We start from the raw sequence: 20282 nt of genomic DNA on the forward strand, positions 1-20282 counted from the left end.
TTTCACATGGGTTTCGCGGGTAGCTGGGTCAAAAGAACTCCGTAGCGTTGCTTAATCGTAACGCGATGCCTTGAAAATTTGTCATCCGGGGAGAATCGAGCTGACAAGAGGATATTGTTAATCGGAACAGTTCACGGGGTAGCGGGGGAGGGTTTTCACCAGGGTGTGCAGACTTGGTGATTTTGCCTGAATCGGTTACTTTCTGTCGCAAAAGGTCAGATGAAAAGCTCATAAGAGATGGACCGCACTTACTTTCAGGGTGTATATTCTGTTGCCGTTTTCATCCAGAGTGTACATCAAATGCATGATGACCGTTCGCGACAAAGCAAGAAAGCTGAATAAAAAAAAACGAATATCACGTGGTGGCACTTGTCATCTCTTCGTGACGTGCTTGATCATTTGAGCGGGAAGAAGGCCTTCAAAAGCAGAACCCGCCGCAGTCCATCGATATCCCAAATTTCCACTCTCCACCACCTAAACGAATAATGCCTACTGAAATCAAATCCCTGCAAGAATTCCGCAATATCGTGAGTGATCTCGACTTCAAGCTGTTGTCACAAACTCACGGGTACCCATTCAAACAGATCGACTCCAATGAGCCCTGCATTATCGATTTCTGGGCATCATGGTGTGGTCCATGCAGGATGATTGCTCCTGTCTACGAGAAATTCTCGACCGAGCATCCGCAGCTCAAGTTTTACAAGGTCGATGTCGATGCTCAACAGGAGATCATGCAAGAGTGCGGCATCCAGGCTGTGAGTGATCTTCCTTATTTACTCTCATCTGATTATCGATTGAGAGCCTTCCATTAGATGCCCACTTTCCAAGTTTACCACAAAGGCAACAAGATCTCTGAGACAAAGGGTGCTGTTCCTCAAGCGCTTCTTGTACGTGGTTTTTTCAGCCATCGAACTCACTAGCTAACGGTCGTGATATGCAGAATTTGGTTATGGAGGGTAAGGCCTTAGCCTGATCGAACAAGTTGTAATAACAATGTACATCTTATGCCGCCGTACTTTTTCTATCGCGCGAGATCGATGTTCTAATCACTTCATAACAAAAACTGTAATATTGTATTCTTTTGCGGGGATGTTTCTGGTCTGCGCCCCGGTCGATGACGGACGAGTCGGGCTGAAATGTAACTCTGCAAGTAAGGATTAATGGCAAAAATAATTCATTTGACGATCATGAGCAATTCCGGCACATGTCCTCGAAAGGTAATCATGATTTCGCCACTGGGATACCTTCCTGCGCATCCGGCGGTACTCAAAGTGTTCCGTTGGATTACAGCGGACGGAGGTCCCAAGCTGACAAGGGTCTTGAACATAAGCGAGATTTTCTATGCATCTGGAAGAAGTCGAACTCATCCTCATAACTATAGGAGCATGACTGAATCGTGAAACTATTGAGAAACCCAACATTCATCATCTGCATATCCCCCCGAATGATTATCAAAGTCAAGCAAGTGATACGTCGGTTCGCTTCTTCAAGTGAATTCCTTTGAAGGTAGACATGATCTCTTCGACAGCGGTATAAGTGAAGTGGCCACCGAGCGTCTTCATATCGAACGAAGAGGCACCAGGGTCGTTCGAAAAGATGAGAACCATCTTGGCAACATACCCAGAGGCAATCCGGTGGCGAATACTAGTCAGCCATGGCTGCGAAATGTTGAAAAAAGTCCGTGACTTCAGGTTCGAATTGGGGTCCAGTAAGCAAGTACCATTTTGACAGCCGTACTTGTACATAAGTGCCGGTGAACCATAAATCATACGGAAGCTTGTGTTTCGCAGAAGCCGTCACTTGCTGTCCGGGGCTCGTGTAGTGCACACAAAGACATAAAAAATGGATTCCAAATCATGGCGGTATAGGTGTCCACCAGTCCATATCTTGTCGAAGAGCTCGTACGCCATATGTGGCTTCGTACCAGTGCGCTGCTTTGAGGAAGCCTGGCGATTCTCCTCAACCCTCGAGGACAAATCAAAGTCATTGAGAACACCGTAAACCTCGCCCGTCGCTTCATCTCGCCGAAACATCATGTTACTCATACTGATGTCCCGGTGCAAAATTTCAGCAATCTTGTACAACCAACGATGACCTAAAACCAGTATCAGTTCTGGAACGAGGAAAGCCATACGGAAGTACGTGCATTGGAGAATATCATAGAAGACCTGAGCAAATTCTTCGGGCGTCTTCAACTCATGGATAGGCTGAAGCTTTTGCTGCACAGTGACGCAAGCATGTTGTTCCTCGTATTTCTCATCCATGGCGAACAGTTTCGCTAGCCGTGCTTGTGGAGTGTTCTCGCCGAAAGGCATGGTGTGAGACCACAAGGTACGTGGAAGATGCTTTTGAACCCACTCTCCATCTTTTCCTGTGGCGAGTTTGAGAGCATCCTTGACCAGTTCGTCCTCCGTAACTCTGCTCGTGGCTGGAAAGCTGATCTTCACTATCAAGGGCCCCTTCCAATCACATTCACATCCACTGTTTCCACATATGCATTCAGCCTCCACCACTACCGTGCCGCGCCCAATAACTTCATGACTGCGGAATAGCAGGCGACGGAGTCGAATACGCTTCTTCATGTCGTCCTTTTCAAGTAACAATTTTATCCCAGCGAATGGATCAATTCCAGATGCCTTTCCGGTTTTTTTTGTTGGCTTCTTCGTCTTCATCTTCATCTTCAGCGTCCATCTCTGTATTTTCCTCGTCACCATGCAACAGGACACCCCATTGCACTGGATTAAACTGAGTAAAGCAGTAAAGTGCAGCGATAAACAGCTGTCGCTCATTCTCGTCGAATAAGCAGATCCCGTGTGTCTTGACAATCAAGGAATGATCGTAGTACTGAAGCTGGACGTTGGGCCATCGACAAGCATTCCGAACGAATGAGATCGAATACGACCACTCGTTAACAACTCGAGAGCGTAACCAGCACATTGCAACCTGACATGTTCGGGGCTGTCGTTATCTTTCGATAGTGAGCCTACTATTCGCTCTGCGCTGTTCAGAATCGTCTGCGAGACAACTGTAACAACGTTTCAATGGGACTTTTTTGTGGAGTAAGAGGTATCTGCATACTCACCGGGAGCAGAGGTAGATTTAGAACTCTTCTGTCGCTTCTGTGTCCCCTGACCAGAAGTCTGACCAACCGCTGTTGGATCTGTTGAAGTAACGCCTAGTGTTGGATTGACACGAAAACAGACAGGCACTGACCGCGAGCACGCTTCTTCGAACCAGATGAAGTAGCAACACCGGAACTACTAGCCTGGGAGCTGTCAGCTTTCGAAGGCTTCTTTAAGAAGTTTGGGGAGAGGACTGGATCATTCAAATGGTCATGATCAGGGAATAATAATAGAGATCGAGAAGACTACCCACACTCCGTGCCAAGTGTTCTACCGATTGGTGTATTCTTGATCTCCACGAACATCCGCATCTGCGCCCACGAGATTTTCTTGAACCCTTTCTGTTTATCAAATCCAATGAAAACATTGTTACTGTCGATCTTGCCCCCGGCCTTCTCCGCCCATCCCCAGAGTGTAGCAGCATTATCTGGTGAACGTCGAGCATAACCAGCTGTCTGGAAACCCGTGCTATGGTTGTACATCACCAGCGAATTCTTGTGATTCTGTCCTCCGGTAATTGTGGCGAAAACCTTATTACACAGTTTTGAAAAGGGAGCGTAGAGACCGGCTTCGTGAGTTTCTTTGTACCAAGCGGTTTTGTAATCCTCCCATTCGGCTAACTCGAGAGCGGAACGAAGCTCCTTGGACCACTTAACCTTCCAATCGTTCGGTAAACCAAGAATCTGGGTGGCGAAGACCTCAAATGGAACCAACTGTGCGCTATTACAATCTTCCACCAGATGCTGCTTTACGGTTTCCACCGCAACGGTGGGAGGCTGCTCAGTACCGGTCCTAACTCCATAGTGGTCATCCCTTTGGAGACTCGCTGCTTTGTCACTGTGTGGAATATGTTTGGGAGGGATCGGTTTAGTTTTTGAGGGAGGTGTTACTGGGGCCTTTGTGGAAGGACCCTGTGCGTCTGCCATGGCCGTTGGGAGATGAATGATAGGGGCGAGAGAAAAGGGCGCGTCGGTGTGATATATCGGGGTGATTTTCCGAAGGAATATGTACTAACTTTAAGTATACCGACCCAGAAATTTCCTTGTCGCCACTTCGCGCACTTTCCCTAGCCATCCTTCAGCTGACATACAAATTGTTTCCCCCCTAGCCAGAAGTTGAGAGTTCAAGCAGTATTCACATTATTATATTTACAACCGGTCACCGGTAATACTATCAAATGAGTACTAATACAAGTTCGAGAAGTAATGGACTTTATCCTTATCTACAACGAGTTCAATAGTGTAGGGTGGTATGTAAGTCGAAAAACGCACAAAACACAAACAAAACGGCGTGTGTGATGATCATGAGGTGAGGGGAAGCAAGCGACAGTGTGGGGTATCAATTCAACAAATGATCGTCGGTTTCTAAACAACAACGAGCGTGTGTTGATCGTCTGTAGTAAACGTCCCGTGTATGTGAGGGGAGAGTCGCCACAATGAGACGCTAAATGTTGAATGTTTTGGATGGTTTGAAGGTTATTATGCTTAATAATAATACATGAATAAATGACCGTAGCTTAAAGTTTGGCTTTCGCAGTCTGACGACGCCAAGTCAGAATGCATTCCAAGAAAGATGGGACTGACGCGTGCGTACCTTCAATAGCCCGTCCAACTTGGTCGCAAGCATGATGTTTCCCTTTGCCTTGAGTTTTCCTGTCATGAACGCCTTCTGGCCGTTGAGCTATAACCAAAAGTAAGGGGTTGAGAGAACAATATAAACTATCAGAACCAACGTACAGTTCCATCCGACAACCCAACGAACGTCTCATCGCTGAGCATTATGGTAACATCTGCTTTGGGTTTCGCGGGTCCTTTGGTGATTTCACCCTTCTTCTTCATGTCAATAGTCCACGTAGACTCCTTTCCCTCGGCATTCTTGACGTTCAATTCGAAAATACCGTTGGTCTGGAACGAATGGAGAAACTAGTTGTACTGAGCACAAGGTCGCGCACCTTCTTGATCTGTGCTTGCCTCTCTGTGTCTGAGAACTGACTGATAGCCTGACTGAGGCCAGCCATGATGTCGCCAGTCTATATGTAAAAAACCTGGTATGAGTGACGAGAAAGAACTAATTGCGCGAAACACACCTTGAATCCTTCGACTTTGAGGTCAGACATGGTGGTGGTAAGAATGAAAGTTTCTGAAAAGTGAAAGTAAGGGATATCACGCGCCTAAAATAATGATGCCTTACGCCTTTCATGTGATTTCCGCGACACGGCTCTTTCGTCGACGCCGTTGTCCGGAAAACCTGCATCTGCTGGCCCCTGCTTGATGCCATCATATACGAATACTAGGAGCTTTAGGATGGAAATAATGGTCACTTTGGCATTTGGTAATGTACGGTGATCTTCAAGTTAACTCGAGAACTTTTTTTATATACATTCGCGCAGATCTATTCGGGTTTCTATGAATGCTGACACCGGGAAGGATGTTCTCCTCGAATCCTCAACTTTTTTCGGTAGAAATGCGCTGAATCTTGACTACGTTAACTGGGGCGTCCCGTCTTCAACAGATTGAAGCATACGAGGCCTTGAGGGAGGATGTCTATGGATTACGACCGCTTTTGATCACTTTGGAGATGAGGATTCTCATTCTAACCTATATTCCAGTGCAACCGTATATCTAGGCCCCTAGGTCGAAAAAAAAAAAAAAAAAAGTACGTCGTTACTTCTCATTTCCTGCTACTTACCACTCAACCTATACATCTCTTTCTTCCAAAATGACAGAGTTCCAAATCCGTTTAATCGGTGCCGCTAGCTTGGCCCTGGGTGTCGTTTTCCAATTCACCCGGTTTGTCGCTGAACGTTATTACTGGGACTCGGTCAATCCTTCCTTCTCACTATCATACTCTGTGCACCCTTATTTCGTCTATGGTGCCTTTGCACTTCAACTCGGCCTTCAAATTTGGTGGTTGTGGAAGTCGAGCCCAAAAATACAGCTCAAAGACGACGAAACTTTTGACGTTCACACGATCGTATTCCAGTGGAAATTCCTCGTTCCTGCTGTCCTCATCCTTTCTGCCAGCGTCTTGATGCAATTCTACAGCATCCTCACCATCAACCAGTCCCGTTCTGGTATTAGAGACACTCTCATTGCCGTAGTAGCGAAACTGAATACCGCATACACCCTCTTACTGCTCACAGAGACGTGGGCTACATACGAGGTAAGGAGCTGTCGGGTGTCGAAGTCCCTTTCTCATTTCCCTCGTAAAGCAGGAATCTTACTCGCCGTCTATGCTGCAATTGATCAGTTACGGGGTCGTTTTCCTTCTCATCGTAGCCCTCTTTCTTCTCCATCCTGTGAAAATGATACACTCGTCATCATCGCAGGTCGTCTGGTCTGGACCCGATACGGTCTTGGCGACAGCCTTGATCTACGTCCTCGCCGCATTGTACCATGGGCCCGTTTTCAATCCTCTTTGGCACAACACTTTCTACTGGACGGCTGCGGTCATCGCCGTTGTTACAGCTATTAGTATTGACTTTCTCATCCACAACGTACACGACAACGAAGAACAAGGTCAACGGATGGATCTTGAACACAATCAAAAATTGAAGATATCAGTAACATGACCCCTTAAGTGCTCTGATGAATATGTTTTCACGCGGGATGACCGAGTTAATGCTCGGTCGAGCGGAGACAAGCCTATTATTCTGCCCGACTACTTTTGGTAATGTCTTCCATCTGTAACCGCGCACCGTACCATCTCGGGAATATACTAGATTTAACTATCTCTCAGATCTGAGTCAGTGACATTGTTGATACATTCGCGTTTGGCGTATGCTGACTCCGACATACGCAGAAAAATTGTACCAAGCGTGCTTGAAGCCTTCCACCGTCACGGGTATCTCCATCGTGCATCATTCTTCATCCTCACCATCACTGTCACCTTCATTACCGTCCTGAAGTCTTCGCGGGTGAAAGCTCCCAAACTTCCGGCTCCGGCTTCTCCAGTGAACTTTTCGCCCCAAGTTTACCCGCATTCCAAAACCAATCCGGGTAGTTCTCATTACTATATCTATCCGTCCCTCTTGCAAACTGAACCGCCATCATATTGAACCTCCACCGATTAAGAACGTGGGGATCGTCCCTTCGCAAACAAGTAATCATGTAGCCACGCCAATCGAGATGTGTCTGTTGTGACAAGTGTGTTTGAGTGGTCAGATCCATTGGCCATTTACTGTCAGTCCAGTCTGCTGGAGTACAAGGTAGCATCCAACCGAAGTTGCGTATGGCTTGGAGAAATACACTTTGTCGGTCTCGAATGAGGGCGTGGTAGAACCAACGGTCGACTTGGGATAGTGAAAGGAGTGTTTGAGCAGCTGTTACCGCCGAGGGGGCTTCGATAAGGTCTTCGTCTCCGTCCTCGTCGTTTTCCTCTCCTCCTCCTTCGTTCTCCTCTCCTTCTTCCCCGTTCTCCTCTCCTGCTTCCTCGGTTTCCTCTCCTTCTTCTTCGTTTTCCTCTCCTTCTTCCCCGTTATCTTCTTCTTCTTCCCCGTTATCTTCTCCTTCTTCCCCGTTATCTTCTCCTTCTTCCCCGTTATCTTCTCCTTCTTCCCCGTTATCTTCTCCTTCTTCCCCGTTATCTTCTCCTTCTTCCCCGTTATCTTCTCCTTCTTCCCCGTTATCTTCTCCTTCTTCCCCGTTATCTTCTCCTTCTTCCCCGTTATCTTCTCCTTCTTCCCCGTTATCTTCTCCTTCTTCCCCGTTATCTTCTCCTTCTTCCCCGTTATCTTCTCCTTCTTCCCCGTTATCTTCTCCTGCTTCCTCGGTTTCCTCTCCTGATTCCTTGTCCCCTTCTCTTTCTTCCCCGGTCTCCTCTCCTTCTTCCCCACTCTGCTTCTCGCCTTTGAGTTCACTCTCGATCACCTCCTCCGGTATGTCGACGATAGCGTTCAAAATCAAGTCAAACAGTTCACTGACTTCGAATACTTTCCGCTTAGTTACAGCAGATGGCTTGACTACGCTCAGCTCGAGGGGTTGCGGTGCGGGGAGAACAGTAGGTCTACTCAAGATCCACTTGGTGTCCTCCATACCCTCTGGATCCCACCATGTCGAAGTTAGGTCTGGACGACCTGGAGGTGGCTCGTAACGTTCGGGAGCGAAACCAAAGGACTGTCCACCCCTGCCTTCCATATCGTAATACTCCACGCAATAGAGGAGACCTTTAAAGTTTAAACTCTCATCGTACTTATGGTAATCCGAATCAGGACCGTAGAATGAATCCCATAGCTCACGGGGGGTGATAGCGTTGCGTCGGCAGAGAAAGGAGAGGCACATTCGGTGAATGTGAAGATAGGGTTGGTCGTCTGTATTCCAGTCTTCTCTGCCTTTGATTTCAACGTTGCTGTAGCTATCGACAGAGCTAGATAGATAGAAATGTGAATGATCAATGTCATTGAAAAGTCCATTGAAGCGCACCAAGAAGGAGAAACATATGTTTCAGGCCATACTGGCGTCACACAAACAAAATCATCCCAAGCTTTACCATCCTCATCCGATATCGTCACGATTTCTTCGAGAGGCTTGGTCGGAACTGGGTAACCTGGATGATTAATCCATTGTCCATCTTTCGGAGGCCACTGGCAGGAGTCGTCGTCTTCCATATACTCTGTAAGCATATACAACCATCCTGCTCGTGCATCTTCTAATGGACCTGAACTGTAGGGATCGTTCGATTAGCAATAGGTTTCTAGATGAGGCATTCGAAGAATCTGCATTACCAGAAACAACAGTAGGTATCGGAGGCACCCATCTGATGCTCGAAAATCTGAAGAATGCTGTAAGTCGTCTGATGATGAGGCGATGCCCGCTTAACCCTGCTCTATACATGTACATGATGATGTACAGCAATTGTGTACCTGCGCCAAATGCCCACCACAGATTTCGTGGAAGTTTCGGTGCACATATTATTATTATTAGATTTTAAATAGGTTCTGCATGGAGAAAAGATCGTTCCCTGTATTTGACGTATAGAAAATACTTGTAAATAGACATACGAGTATTAAAGCGGATTTTTACCTTCGGTTTCACTGAACAGCAATCCGAGCAGAAAAGAATCCTGTGGTTCTGCGGAATGTCGGTCTAAGTGACAAGCATGTAAGTACAAGCGTGACAGAAAGATCCAAGAAACCATTTCTGTACCTTCCACCTGGTTTTCATGAGATACGGTTGAGTTGAGAACAGCTGTATTGGCGACAATAAGTACCAGTGATCAAACAACGAGTTGAAGCGAGGGTAGCTCACGTTCAGAGTGACCTTCATAATTGTTGACCTTTGATGGCAGTAGAGCATCCAATTCTGTCCCTAATTCACGACGTTCTTGTGCATGAGTAAAGATGATCGGATCGGAAGATACTACTCTATTTTACCTCCGACAATTTCTTGGAAGCGGTTTTCGGCAGGAATGACTGAGAATATAGGGAGTCGAAGAGCTCGTGCGAAATCTGTGGTTTTGGGGTCAAACTTCCTCGTGATTTGGTAGTCATGAATGTGTTTGTAGATCTTGGAGGACCAGGAGGCCTGGTAGTCAGTCACTTCGGGGGATAACTTGAGGGGAAGGCCGAGGCATTTGCACTCTTCTGGCGAGAGTGGCGTTTGGCCAGTTGGGTCAAACGACCAATGATAGACAGGATCAGGAGAAGGAAGGAAAATCAAATAAATGGGGGGGAGAGAGTTGGCGACGATGTCGTTTGCGTTTGGATTTCTGGAGTGTGCCGCTGAACTCAAGATAAGGGAAGACGAGGTCTGACGACGTTAGCCTCAAATCAGCAGTATCCAATAAATACTCACTGTAGTGGGAAAGCTCCTCATCTATCGAAGTGTTGAGAGCGCAAAAAACACTCGACGCTTGTGCGAGCCAAGCGAATGCTTCGCTGATAGAGTGTACTTCTATCTTGCGTCCATCATCCCTGAGACAGAACCTAGAAATAGGTCGATCAATGAAGGTTGATTGTTTTGTAAATGATTACCTTGCTGTCCCATCTGGCATCTCTTGCCTTGTGCCAAGACAACCTGCCCAATTCCACCACCGTACATTCGCGAGGAAACTAGGTCTTTCGGAGAACAGTCATCGTCCTCCATACACCCCGCAAGTATATTCAACCATCCTGCTCGTGCGTCTTCCGATGGACCTGAACTGTGGGGGGGTCGTTAGACGAGGAATTCGAAGAACCGGAAACAACAGTAGGTATCCGAAGGTCTGATCAGGTTGAGATTTAGATTTAGGCAATTGCCCACTTAATTCCGAGTCGCTCATAAATGAAGGCCAAGTAACCGTCGATGGAAAAACAAAACTTAATGAAAAGGTGATAATCTGGACTCTGGATGGCGAGCTCGGACCAAAAAGCATTTCGCCAAACATCACGTAACTGAAGGTACAAATGACTCGTCTGCTCAGGACTTCAAGCTTCAAGCTTCAAAGCCTCTCTCGGACTATCTTCTGTTATCTATCTATCAGGTAGCACCCTGCGCCGACACAGGAGGTACCGAGTCATTGAGTCGGCTTACAGGAGACTAGTGCCGACCGCCTTGGAGGTTTCGTTGCACACTTGTAAGTTGTAGCTTCGTGGGGGTCTGCATGAGAGAAGCCCCGTAATATCGCTACAGCTGTTTCTTGCTGCAAACGCGAACACACTGATCTCACAATCGTGATTGGGTTGAGACCCGACGACTAGTCTATCCCGACTTATTGCGGCTTCGTAAACGACCCGCAAGTCTTGTTGTGCTAGGTCTGACCACGAAGACATTCGATTCGATTACATTCCATTTCATTAACACTCGGCCATCCGCACACATCCGAGTCTTCGTATTCTTCCATGAACATTTCTGTTCGCCGCGTTTTTGGTGATTCATCTTTAGGAGGACGGCTTTGGACCGTCAATTAGGCCTAGGTTGGAGAACGACTTTATCCCCGGGCCGTCGACGAAAACGTTGGTACTTCCAGCACCTTATAAACCTGGTATTGGACGCGAAAGTTGGCAGATGTTGTCACTCCCTAAGAGTTCCCTCTGGATTTACCGGGTTTCGAGAGCACCAGAGTGAAGTGGGGGACACATGTACGCGGATCGGAGGTGAGTCTTTGAGTTTTATTAGCGTGTTAGTCATGAACACAGGCATCTTGTCCAGCTTTTGACCCTTCTGCGGGACGGCGTTGGTTAGCACATCCATGTTTTTGATCGAAGATGCACAATACAATACGTCGAGAGGGCCAAACCACAGTAGGAGAAGATGGCATCGGATGAGGTGCGTCGTTTTGTACTTCCCATATGCACGAAGGTCCGTAACGAGGTCTACAAGCTTCGAAGTATTTATTGGTCAAACACTGTTCATCATATTGCTTTACGTGGGCGGTTTTGCGCGGGACGAGATGCCGCATTGGTATTACTTTTATTTGCTATCCCGATTTTACGCCGGAGGGAGAAGTTGAAGTTTCCGACAAATCACTGCCTTTGTTGCCTGCGAAATTCGTTGCCGAAAAGTGATCAACAACTGGGACCCACCAATCCAGGCCCGCCGAGACCACATCTATAAACGGGAGACGACTCTTTGCAAACATGTGCGCAAGTCCTCTGGTTTCGCTGAAGCAAGACCCTTCAAAATAGCTGACCGGATGTCTCCAATCTGTCAGTCGTTTTTCCGCAAATCCGCTGTTCTGCAGTTGCTTGCAGCTGACTTTGTGCCTGCACATATACATACTTATAAATAGTGCCAAGTCACCTGTAACCCGTAGAATTTTGATCTTGTGCTTTTGTGGCACGGATTGGGAAGATTCTGATAAGTATGTATCCAAGTAGCCAGCGAGCCCGTACAGGCGTCCGGAGGCAGTACCCGAAATCAATCCTTGTGTTTATTGACACCAAGTCCCTGACCAGCTCGCCCTGGTCGGTCGGGTCGGATTCCTCCCTTTCCCTCCATCTTGAATGATTTTTTTAGTCCGTGATGCCTTACGAATCCCTCTGTACAACACCAACATAACGAAAATGGTCCTTGTTCTCTTATTCATCTGTTTCTTCCACGACCTGGTCAGTGCCGCGCCCACAAGACGAGAAGACGAGCAGTCGAATGGATTAAAACCGCAAGTATGGGTGAGCAGTTATTTCCCAGAGCAGTACTGTGTTGTGTATGTAATTTTTGCCCTCAAAGGTTCCAATATTGATAATCGCATTGCTCATGGTGGTGATTGTCACTGTTACATGGTCAAAGAAGAGAGGCTTTCTTCACTGGGGCAGCATTGGGCAGGCTGCAGCCGCAGGAGTAGGAGCGTTCTCGGCACCTGGTGGCGTTGTGCAAACTCGGGAGTTGACTGCTGATCAACTCACAGGCAACACTACGAACACCAGTTCAAGTAATAATGGCAATGGGAACAGGACAAGGAGAACGAGGAGGCCGCGTAGAACTCCGTCACAAATTTCTACCACGTCCTTACCTGCCTACAACAAAGAGCCAGGAGAACAGGAACTTGTAATCTTCCGGTGCGCCGATTGCTTCATTATGAAAGCTAAAACTGATCTCTGTCTTTGTTCAAAAGAGGACCTGCCGACATGGAGGATGTTCCAATACATTCTGTTACCGCTGCTGTAGAAATGCCGACTGTTGAAGAGGATGGTGACTCGGAGCTTTCAAACTCTCGCTATAATCTAGTGCCAGAGTCACCCCAAGACATGCCACTACTCCACGAAGTTGATCGTTCTACTACCGTCCTCGCACCTTCTGCTGCTAACAGTCGAGGGCGACCAAGTATCGAGACTATGAACTCTAATTCGGATGAAAGTTCCCTGATGCGAATTGACACAACCCCAACCATCGATGATTCCCCCGACCCCAGAGGTGCAGCACCTGCATATTTCGAAGTGGTGGATATCGGCGAAGTGCCGATGGGGAATGCATCCCAGATCACTAATCGAACTCTAACGATCGCAACGACACCCGATACCACCCAACAAACTCAACCCAATGACAATACGAACCCACCGAGTCCCAGTAGACGTGGCACTTTCCGTTTCGCTCACATCTTTGGACGTCACAGCAGTCATCGTGCTTCTCAGTCTCATTCTTCAGCGACGTCGCCACCTGTACTACCGCCTGGTATTCCCGTTCCCAGGAACGCTGCCGCACATGGACAACATGGTCGAACGGAATCGGCAGGAGGTCTGTCCCTCACGTCTACAGTCTCACGATCCACACAAGCGTCCCCCGCGAACCGAAGCAGAAGTCGTATGAGCGTTTACCACCGACCCTCCCAAAGCTCTTCATCCCTCCTTTCCTTCGTCAATCCCCTCACCCGCAAAAAGTCCTCCACCACGCTACATTCTATCAACGATTTGACCTCACCTTCACTCATCTCTCTGCAGAGTATTTCGGCGCCACTGTCGCATACTTTGGTAAAGACAGAATTTACGTATCCAAGGAGTGGGCCTACACCCGAGCAGCTAAAGCTGATATCGAGCAGGGAGAATATGGCGGGAAGGTTTGGGGTGCCGTATGGTGCCGAGGCGGTTAGGTGGGCGAGGAGTAGGACTGAGTTGGTGGACTCGGAGCCTCCACCTGGGTTTGAGGAAATTTCAGGGAGTCCGGGGCCAAATGGATCAAGCACAAACGCGAGTGCAAGTGGGACGAGTTCTACTCCTGGTAGTAACGGGAGCGCTTCGACCACCCTAACCTCGGCATCGAGCGTAGACGCCAACGTAGGTGGTGCAAGCGGTAATCCGGACCCTGCTACTATTGGCACTGCTACTACATCCCCGCCCGTAATTCGAGTGGATCCTGCGTCTAAACCTCCAACGCCTCGCGGACCTTCGCCATCTCCTTCAGCTGTAGCGGACACTGCAACGGCAGCTCCTTCCTTTTCCTCTCCCTCATCGTCCCCAGATCCCAATCCCAACCCTGCTTTGATTCCTATACCAGAATCGCCTCCTACCCCAAATTCGACCATCAGCACAAATACACAATCCCGATTCGTACCCTTATCCGAGACGCAGTCAGTTTCCTCGAAAGCGAACAAGGAAAAAGCCTCACCACCATCCGCTTTTAATGCAGAGTTCAACGTCGATGACGATCTGTTCTATACGCGAGCTTTATCTCGTGCGAGCTCCTCCCGGTCATTCGCTACAGCTAATGAATCGTTGAGTGAGTTTGGTGAGCGAACAGGAGCGAGAACAGGCAAAGGGACGCTCAACTCACGCTCAGACACTATGAGAAGCGAGACGCCTGCGTTGTCGATTGCGGAATCGAGGTACTATTCTGGGGATGATGATGACGACGACGATGAAGGCGGGGATCAACGCAGTTTCCGTGGGACACGTAGGTATGATGAATCTGATTCGGGAGAAGAAACAGAGACGGAGTATGAGGACAGTGAAAGGAGGAATCGGAGGTTGACGGTGAGAGCGTAGTTGGGAGTTTTTACCTCCTTTTGCTCTATGGCAACCTTGCTCGCGTCGAGGGGTCCTTCGTCTCGCTCAATTGCTCCGGTTGTGGTTGGGGGTGTGGGCGATCAAAGACGCAGAGTGCAGCTCCTGCTGTACCGAGGTTGACGATAATTCAGATCTATTCCAACGGGCGTCTTGCTAGTGAGACGAATCTAACTGCGCACATAATGTACATATATTGCATCTCTTTCCAGTATCTAGTTTGCTTTTACTTTTGCTTTTGGATTTATTCTTTATCTACATTTGGGTTACCTCACATGGACTTATACGGTTTACCTCCTGATTATCCCTCATAATTCCATTTTTCCTTCTAACCTCCACCTTTTTTGACACGTAATTAGAAACAGTTGTATGCCTCCGAAGATGAACATACATGGCACTCGCGCACTTAACAGCGCGCATGATTGTGCAACTAGTGACGGCGCCCAATTCCACACGACATGACGGAAACTTTGTAGCGGTAACTGTAATAGTCTTGACCGCACTCGTCTCTGTTTTTCTGCTACGCCCAAAGCGATTGGTAGCGCTGTTACGGATGTATTATGTGGTACGGTGTCCGAATGCACGGATCTTGCCAATGGAACCTGGCGCCTCCTTGAGAATCTGAGCGAAGGGGATGTAATTCCTAGCTATCCATCTATCAGTCAAGCCCCGGCCCCATGCACCCTGAGACGGGAAAAAAATTAGCACTGTTCGCAGACGAACTTCAAAGGACAGAAGGTTTACTGTTCGTACACGAATAGAAGGCGATTGAAGCAATAAATTTCGTGAACATTCAGGAGCTATAGGTCGTAAGTAATTACTGTGACTGTAAAAAGCTAGGAGGGGTAGACTGTAGTACTCTGCGATGACGTTCAGCGTGGTCCGTTGCCAACCGGTCATGTTGACAGGAGACATCAATTCGTGGGAAAATAAATAATAAAAACAGTCTAAGTTTCTGCCCGAAATTACCATATTTGGGTGAACAGTAAGCATGCGGGAACGTCGACATTAGACATTTCAGTCCCTGTTGGCCCACCACTTGCGTCAGGGCACGCCCATACCTTTCTTTCCTTTGTACCATTTCGGTCGTTCGACGTTAAAGTCTCTCGACCATGGACTATTCAGGTGGGGAACGTCGTCCTCCTAGGGCAGCTCGACCCCCGGGCTCCTCACAACCAACCAGTCCATCCACATCACCGTATCCAGAGTCGCCCGTTCCTCGAGGCGTTTCCTTTCAAAAAGTCGAACGTGGCGACCGGACGGAAGCTCTTGATCATCACCGCCAGCGGACTATACCATCCGCTTACCACAGCCAGCTATTGCCTGGTGACCAGGATCAAGAGACAGGTGGCTTGGATGGGAGGGTCTTGAGGAAGAAGAGTCTTGTTCGTCCAGATCGTGAAAAAATTGAACCAGGACATCGACAGTGGCATTATCGTAGCCATGTTGCTCAAGCAGAGGCAGAGGGAAATGCTCGCGTTGGAGTTTATCCGTCTAGTACGTCTCAAGATCTTTGGTTTGAAAAAAAAAAAGAATTGGCTTATTGATCTCACTCTAGCTACGGGCAACTATCCCCAGGCTGGTTTGCGACGTGGACGATCTCTTCTTGCACGAGAAGAGGATATCCCCGAATCTGGCCTTTCTATCTTCAAACGAGGTCCCACACTACTTCGCAGAAAATCGACAACTTCTTCGACTCAGATGCCAATGCTCGATCAAGAGAATAAGAGCCGAAGCTGCTTGGGTGATTTTGCGCCAGGACCCAAAGGCCCTTGGATGGTTTATTGCTATATTCTAACCTGCTGTATCCCGCCCTTCGTGATGAGAGCATGCGGTCCGTAGATCTCCATATTTTTTGTTGTTCTAAAGACTGATTCCCCCTCGCTTTAGGTCTTCGCAGTGCAGAACAACAACGTGCATGGCGGGAGAAGATGGGTCTAGTCAGCATCATTCTTGTCCTAATGGCTGGTGTAGGTTTCCTCACTTTCGGTTTCACGGAAGCCGTCTGTGGCGACCCTCCTAAACGCTTCCATGGAGGTGCTGTCGGTCCATTCAATATTGACGTTGGTTTTGTGGTCATCCACGGTTACAATTACAACTTGACCAATTGGATCCACCCGAAGGCCGGCTCCACTTTCGATGGAACCACGAACCCTTTGAATCTTTATCAGGGACTGGGAGGCAACGACGCATCTTTCCTATTCCAGAACGTCAATAAGAATTGCTACGGACTCATCACGAAGGCCTCGAATTCTACCATCACTGGCAGCGGCGGAAACCTCGATTGGTATTTCCCATGCAACATCTTCAATACTGCGGGGAGCCGTGGCGCTAACTATACAAATTATGAAAGCCCCAAGATGTGTCATACTACGCCGCTAGCCAGGTCGCAGCTTTCTCTATTTAGCCCGTCAGGTCAAGTTTATTACACTTGGGATGATGTTCGTCACGGTGGTCGCAATCTTGCCGTTTACGAGTCGTAAGTGTAATCATTCTTTCAAGGCAGAACAGGCTCAATATATCTTTCATCATCTAGAAATGTCATCGACCTCAGTCTGCTCCAGTGGCTCAGCAAAGCTCAAGTCAACTACCCCGCTGTTTTCGACGAAATACAAAGCCCGAACGAAACCTACCAGGGCAAAGATCTGACCATGATGTTTATGCGTACTAAGCAGAAAACCCTTGGTCGTTGTCTGCAGGACATTGCGACAGTTGGTTACATCGACACCCAAACTATCGGCTGCGTCGCTTCTTCTGTTGTTCTCTACCTTTCTCTTGTCTTCATCGTCGGAGTCGTCCTCATTCGTTTCGGCTTGGCTGTTTACTTCCAGTGGTTCGTCTCGTGGAGGCTTGGAAACTTCCCTCGAGAGACGTATGAACAACGAATGCAGCGTTCGGCGGAGATCGAGAACTGGTCAAACAACATCTATACACCTGCTCCGAGCGAGTATCGACCGAACGTGAACAAGAGCGGTCTTAACAAACCCAGGAAGAGCTTCTTACCTTCCACTTCGCGATTCACTCCTGCCGAAAATGTTTTGAAGCCTGGGCAGAGACCCACCACTGCATACAGCATGATGGATTCTTCCTCATCCGGTAATTGGAAGCAATCCATGAATCCGAAGAAGACTGGTTCTGATACTTCCAGTGTCCGACAATCGAGGAACACGATGTCGTTCCCACAAGACGGCTTTATTCGAGGTTCATTTGCCGAGAGTCAGTGTCCTTTCCCACTGCACGGTGTTGTTCCACAGCCTCCTCCCGATTACGAGCCGTTCAACTTCCCACTCGCTCACACGATATGCCTCGTCACTGCATACTCCGAGTCTGTGGAAGGTTTACGCACTACGTTGGATTCTCTTGCAACTACCGATTACCCCAACAGTCATAAGCTGATTCTCGTCATCGCTGATGGAATGGTCAAGGGTGACGGAAACACGTTGACGACACCCGAGATCTGTTTAGGCATGATGAAGGAATTGGTCATCCCTGCCAATGAGGTGGAGCCCCATTCATATGTGGCCATCGCTGATGGCCATAAGCGACACAACATGGCCAAGGTATACGGTGGTTGGTACGATTATGACGACGCGACTGTTGAGCGGTCAAAACAGCAGCGTGTTCCGATCGTTCTGGTGGCCAAATGTGGTAACCCCCTAGAAGCGGATGACCCTAAACCTGGAAATCGAGGCAAGCGAGATAGTCAGATCGTTTTGATGGCTTTCTTGCAGAAAGTTATGTTCGATGAACGGATGACCACATTTGAGTACGAGTTCTTCAATAACATCTGGAGGGTCACGGGTGTCAGTCCGGATCATTACGAACTTGTGCTTTGTGTGGATGCAGATACGAAGGTTTTCCCGGATGGTGTTACGCGGATGGTTAGCTGCATGATCCACGATCCTGAGATCATGGGTGTTTGCGGAGAGACAAAGATTGCAAATAAAGCGGAAACCTTTGTGACCATGATGCAAGGTGAGTTGCCTTTGTTATTCTCATTACTGCACAATCTTATGAATATTATTTCATAGTGTTCGAGTACTACATTTCGCATCATATGACGAAGGCCTTCGAGTCTATGTTCGGTGGTGTTACCTGTTTGCCCGGATGCTTCAGTATGTACCGAATCAAGGCACCTAAAGGCGATACAGGATATTGGGTCCCCATTCTCGCAAATCCGGATATTGTGGAGCACTATTCCGAAAACGTTGTGGACACTCTTCACAAGAAGAATTTGCTCTTACTCGGTGAAGATCGATACCTGACCACGCTGATGCTGAAGACCTTCCCCAAGCGGAAGAACATGTTCTGCCCACAAGCGGTCTGTAAAACGGTGGTTCCCGACACATTCCGTGTTTTACTGTCTCAGCGTCGCCGATGGATCAACTCTACCATTCACAATCTTGCCGAACTTCTTCTTGTCCGAGACTTGTGTGGAACGTTCTGTTTCTCCATGCAATTCGTTGTTGGTATGGAGTTGGCGGGAACTCTAGTGTTACCGGCTGCCATTGCCTTCACCTTGTATCTGATCATTGTCTCAATTATTCCTGGAGGCACAGATACCACCATTCCCTTGATTCTGCTTGCCTTCGTCCTTGGTCTCCCTGGTATCCTGATCGTTATCACCTCGAAGAAGGTTGCCTATATCGGTTGGATGTTAGTTTATCTACTTTCTCTACCGATTTGGAACGGTATTCTACCTGCCTACGCGTTCTGGCACTTTGATGACTTCAGTTGGGGTCAGACGAGAAAGGTTGCTGGCGATAAAGGTGGGAATCATGGAGACAAGGAAGGAGAGTTCGATTCGAGTCATATCATCATGAAACGCTGGGCAGAGTTTGAACGTGAGAGGAGATGGAAGAGCGGGACACAGAGCAGGGACGATTCACTATATCAGGGAAAGTAAGTTGTTCTCACTAGTTGATTTCATTCTTGAGTATTGACCGCGCACGCTAGCAAACGCCACTCACTTGTGTCGAATTTCGACTATCATCCCGCCTCTTTGAATGGAGGCTTTGATAGCAGTACTGTGGATTCCGCCGCATTCTCGCCTCGACAAAGACACGATTCCAATGCGTTGTTAATGCTTCCCGCACCTTTGGCAGTCAACCGAAACCCAATGTCATCTGCATCTTCCGTTGGTGGGCCCAGGTCCAGCGAAGATGTTTCCGATAATGGATCTGGCCATGGCTCGCAAACCAATCTACGCCTTGTTCCAAGTTTCCAATCCCAATCTGATTACGATTCTTCGTCACCACTTCCTCGGTACTCCTCGCCAGGTGTACAGTATGATTCTCCGACCTCGCGATCGTCACCAGCACCCAATCCTTTCTACTCTCAAGTTCAGGTCCACAGTCCAGGTCTTTACGACGAAACTGGCCCGACCTATGGGAATGATTCGGATTCGGAGGCACATAGTCCCCATCGTGGTGCGAGGGGGGTCAGGCTGATGGATAGTGGCCCTGTTCCTGGCCCCGATGGCGTCAGAAGAGTATCGAGAACCGGAGGACGGAGGCAGTCCAGTCAGAACCGATATTCTAGGAACTCAGCGACGTATGGACTACCCCCAGGAGCAGCTCCTCCTCAATCTGGCGGTGGGGGTTATGCTAGCTAAATACCCTCTACTTCGAGCCTTTGTCTGTATTTACTTCAAACTCCCTAATTTTTCCCCCTTTCACGCTCTAGCCCAATACACAGCCCTTCATAGACACTCAGGTACCAATCCTATATCAGTGTCACCTTTGTTCCAT

General features: G+C 48.2%; 9 protein-coding genes across 9 annotated transcripts; 4 read left to right on the forward strand and 5 right to left on the reverse strand.

Annotated features, from left to right (window-relative positions):
• The first annotated feature begins 363 nt into the window (after nt 1-363).
• E1B28_001772 (uncharacterized protein) lies at nt 364-1184 on the forward strand. The gene is made up of 4 exons (XM_043147735.1): nt 364-527; nt 585-755; nt 813-887; nt 941-1184. The coding sequence occupies exons 1-4, from the start codon at nt 486-488 to the stop codon at nt 971-973; spliced, it is 321 nt and encodes a 106-aa protein (XP_043016449.1). The 5' UTR covers nt 364-485; the 3' UTR covers nt 974-1184.
• Nucleotides 1185-1457: 273 nt separating this feature from the next.
• Nucleotides 1458-1769, reverse strand: E1B28_001773 (uncharacterized protein; the record flags this gene model as incomplete). Its single annotated transcript, XM_043147736.1, has 1 exon — nt 1458-1769. One exon carries the CDS (start codon nt 1767-1769, stop codon nt 1458-1460), a length of 312 nt encoding a protein of 103 aa, XP_043016450.1.
• Nucleotides 1770-1796: 27 nt separating this feature from the next.
• Nucleotides 1797-2678, reverse strand: E1B28_001774 (uncharacterized protein; the record flags this gene model as incomplete). Its single annotated transcript, XM_043147737.1, has 2 exons — nt 1797-2095; nt 2147-2678. 2 exons carry the CDS (start codon nt 2676-2678, stop codon nt 1797-1799), a joined length of 831 nt encoding a protein of 276 aa, XP_043016451.1.
• Nucleotides 2679-2825: 147 nt separating this feature from the next.
• Nucleotides 2826-4048, reverse strand: E1B28_001775 (uncharacterized protein; the record flags this gene model as incomplete). The annotated part of the gene is made up of 4 exons (XM_043147738.1): nt 2826-3025; nt 3083-3160; nt 3214-3315; nt 3376-4048. The coding sequence occupies 4 exons, from the start codon at nt 4046-4048 to the stop codon at nt 2826-2828; spliced, it is 1053 nt and encodes a 350-aa protein (XP_043016452.1).
• Nucleotides 4049-4276: 228 nt separating this feature from the next.
• Nucleotides 4277-5262, reverse strand: E1B28_001776 (uncharacterized protein). Its single transcript, XM_043147739.1, has 5 exons — nt 5209-5262; nt 5074-5151; nt 4859-5026; nt 4716-4802; nt 4277-4659 (listed from the first exon to the last, which is right to left on the reverse strand). The coding sequence occupies exons 1-5, from the start codon at nt 5236-5238 to the stop codon at nt 4639-4641; spliced, it is 384 nt and encodes a 127-aa protein (XP_043016453.1). The 5' UTR covers nt 5239-5262; the 3' UTR covers nt 4277-4638.
• An 890-nt stretch (nt 5263-6152) lies between these two features.
• On the forward strand, nt 6153-6693 carry E1B28_001777 (uncharacterized protein; the record flags this gene model as incomplete). The annotated part of the gene is made up of 2 exons (XM_043147740.1): nt 6153-6284; nt 6334-6693. The coding sequence occupies 2 exons, from the start codon at nt 6153-6155 to the stop codon at nt 6691-6693; spliced, it is 492 nt and encodes a 163-aa protein (XP_043016454.1).
• Nucleotides 6694-7015: 322 nt separating this feature from the next.
• On the reverse strand, nt 7016-8876 carry E1B28_001778 (uncharacterized protein; the record flags this gene model as incomplete). The annotated part of the gene is made up of 3 exons (XM_043147741.1): nt 7016-8486; nt 8543-8782; nt 8845-8876. The coding sequence occupies 3 exons, from the start codon at nt 8874-8876 to the stop codon at nt 7016-7018; spliced, it is 1743 nt and encodes a 580-aa protein (XP_043016455.1).
• A 2117-nt stretch (nt 8877-10993) lies between these two features.
• Nucleotides 10994-14514, forward strand: E1B28_001779 (uncharacterized protein; the record flags this gene model as incomplete). The annotated part of the gene is made up of 6 exons (XM_043147742.1): nt 10994-11193; nt 11249-11365; nt 11420-11745; nt 11829-12207; nt 12266-12594; nt 12651-14514. Exons 4-6 carry the CDS (start codon nt 12043-12045, stop codon nt 14512-14514), a joined length of 2358 nt encoding a protein of 785 aa, XP_043016456.1. The 5' UTR covers nt 10994-11193; nt 11249-11365; nt 11420-11745; nt 11829-12042.
• Nucleotides 14515-15644: 1130 nt separating this feature from the next.
• Nucleotides 15645-20146, forward strand: E1B28_001780 (uncharacterized protein; the record flags this gene model as incomplete). The annotated part of the gene is made up of 6 exons (XM_043147743.1): nt 15645-16029; nt 16091-16366; nt 16423-17011; nt 17069-18507; nt 18564-19434; nt 19489-20146. 6 exons carry the CDS (start codon nt 15645-15647, stop codon nt 20144-20146), a joined length of 4218 nt encoding a protein of 1405 aa, XP_043016457.1.
• Between the last annotated feature and the right edge of the window lie 136 nt (nt 20147-20282).

The sequence above is a fragment of the Marasmius oreades genome, chromosome 1 (genome assembly GCF_018924745.1).
Source record: "Marasmius oreades isolate 03SP1 chromosome 1, whole genome shotgun sequence".
Classification (NCBI taxonomy): domain Eukaryota; kingdom Fungi; phylum Basidiomycota; class Agaricomycetes; order Agaricales; family Marasmiaceae; genus Marasmius; species Marasmius oreades.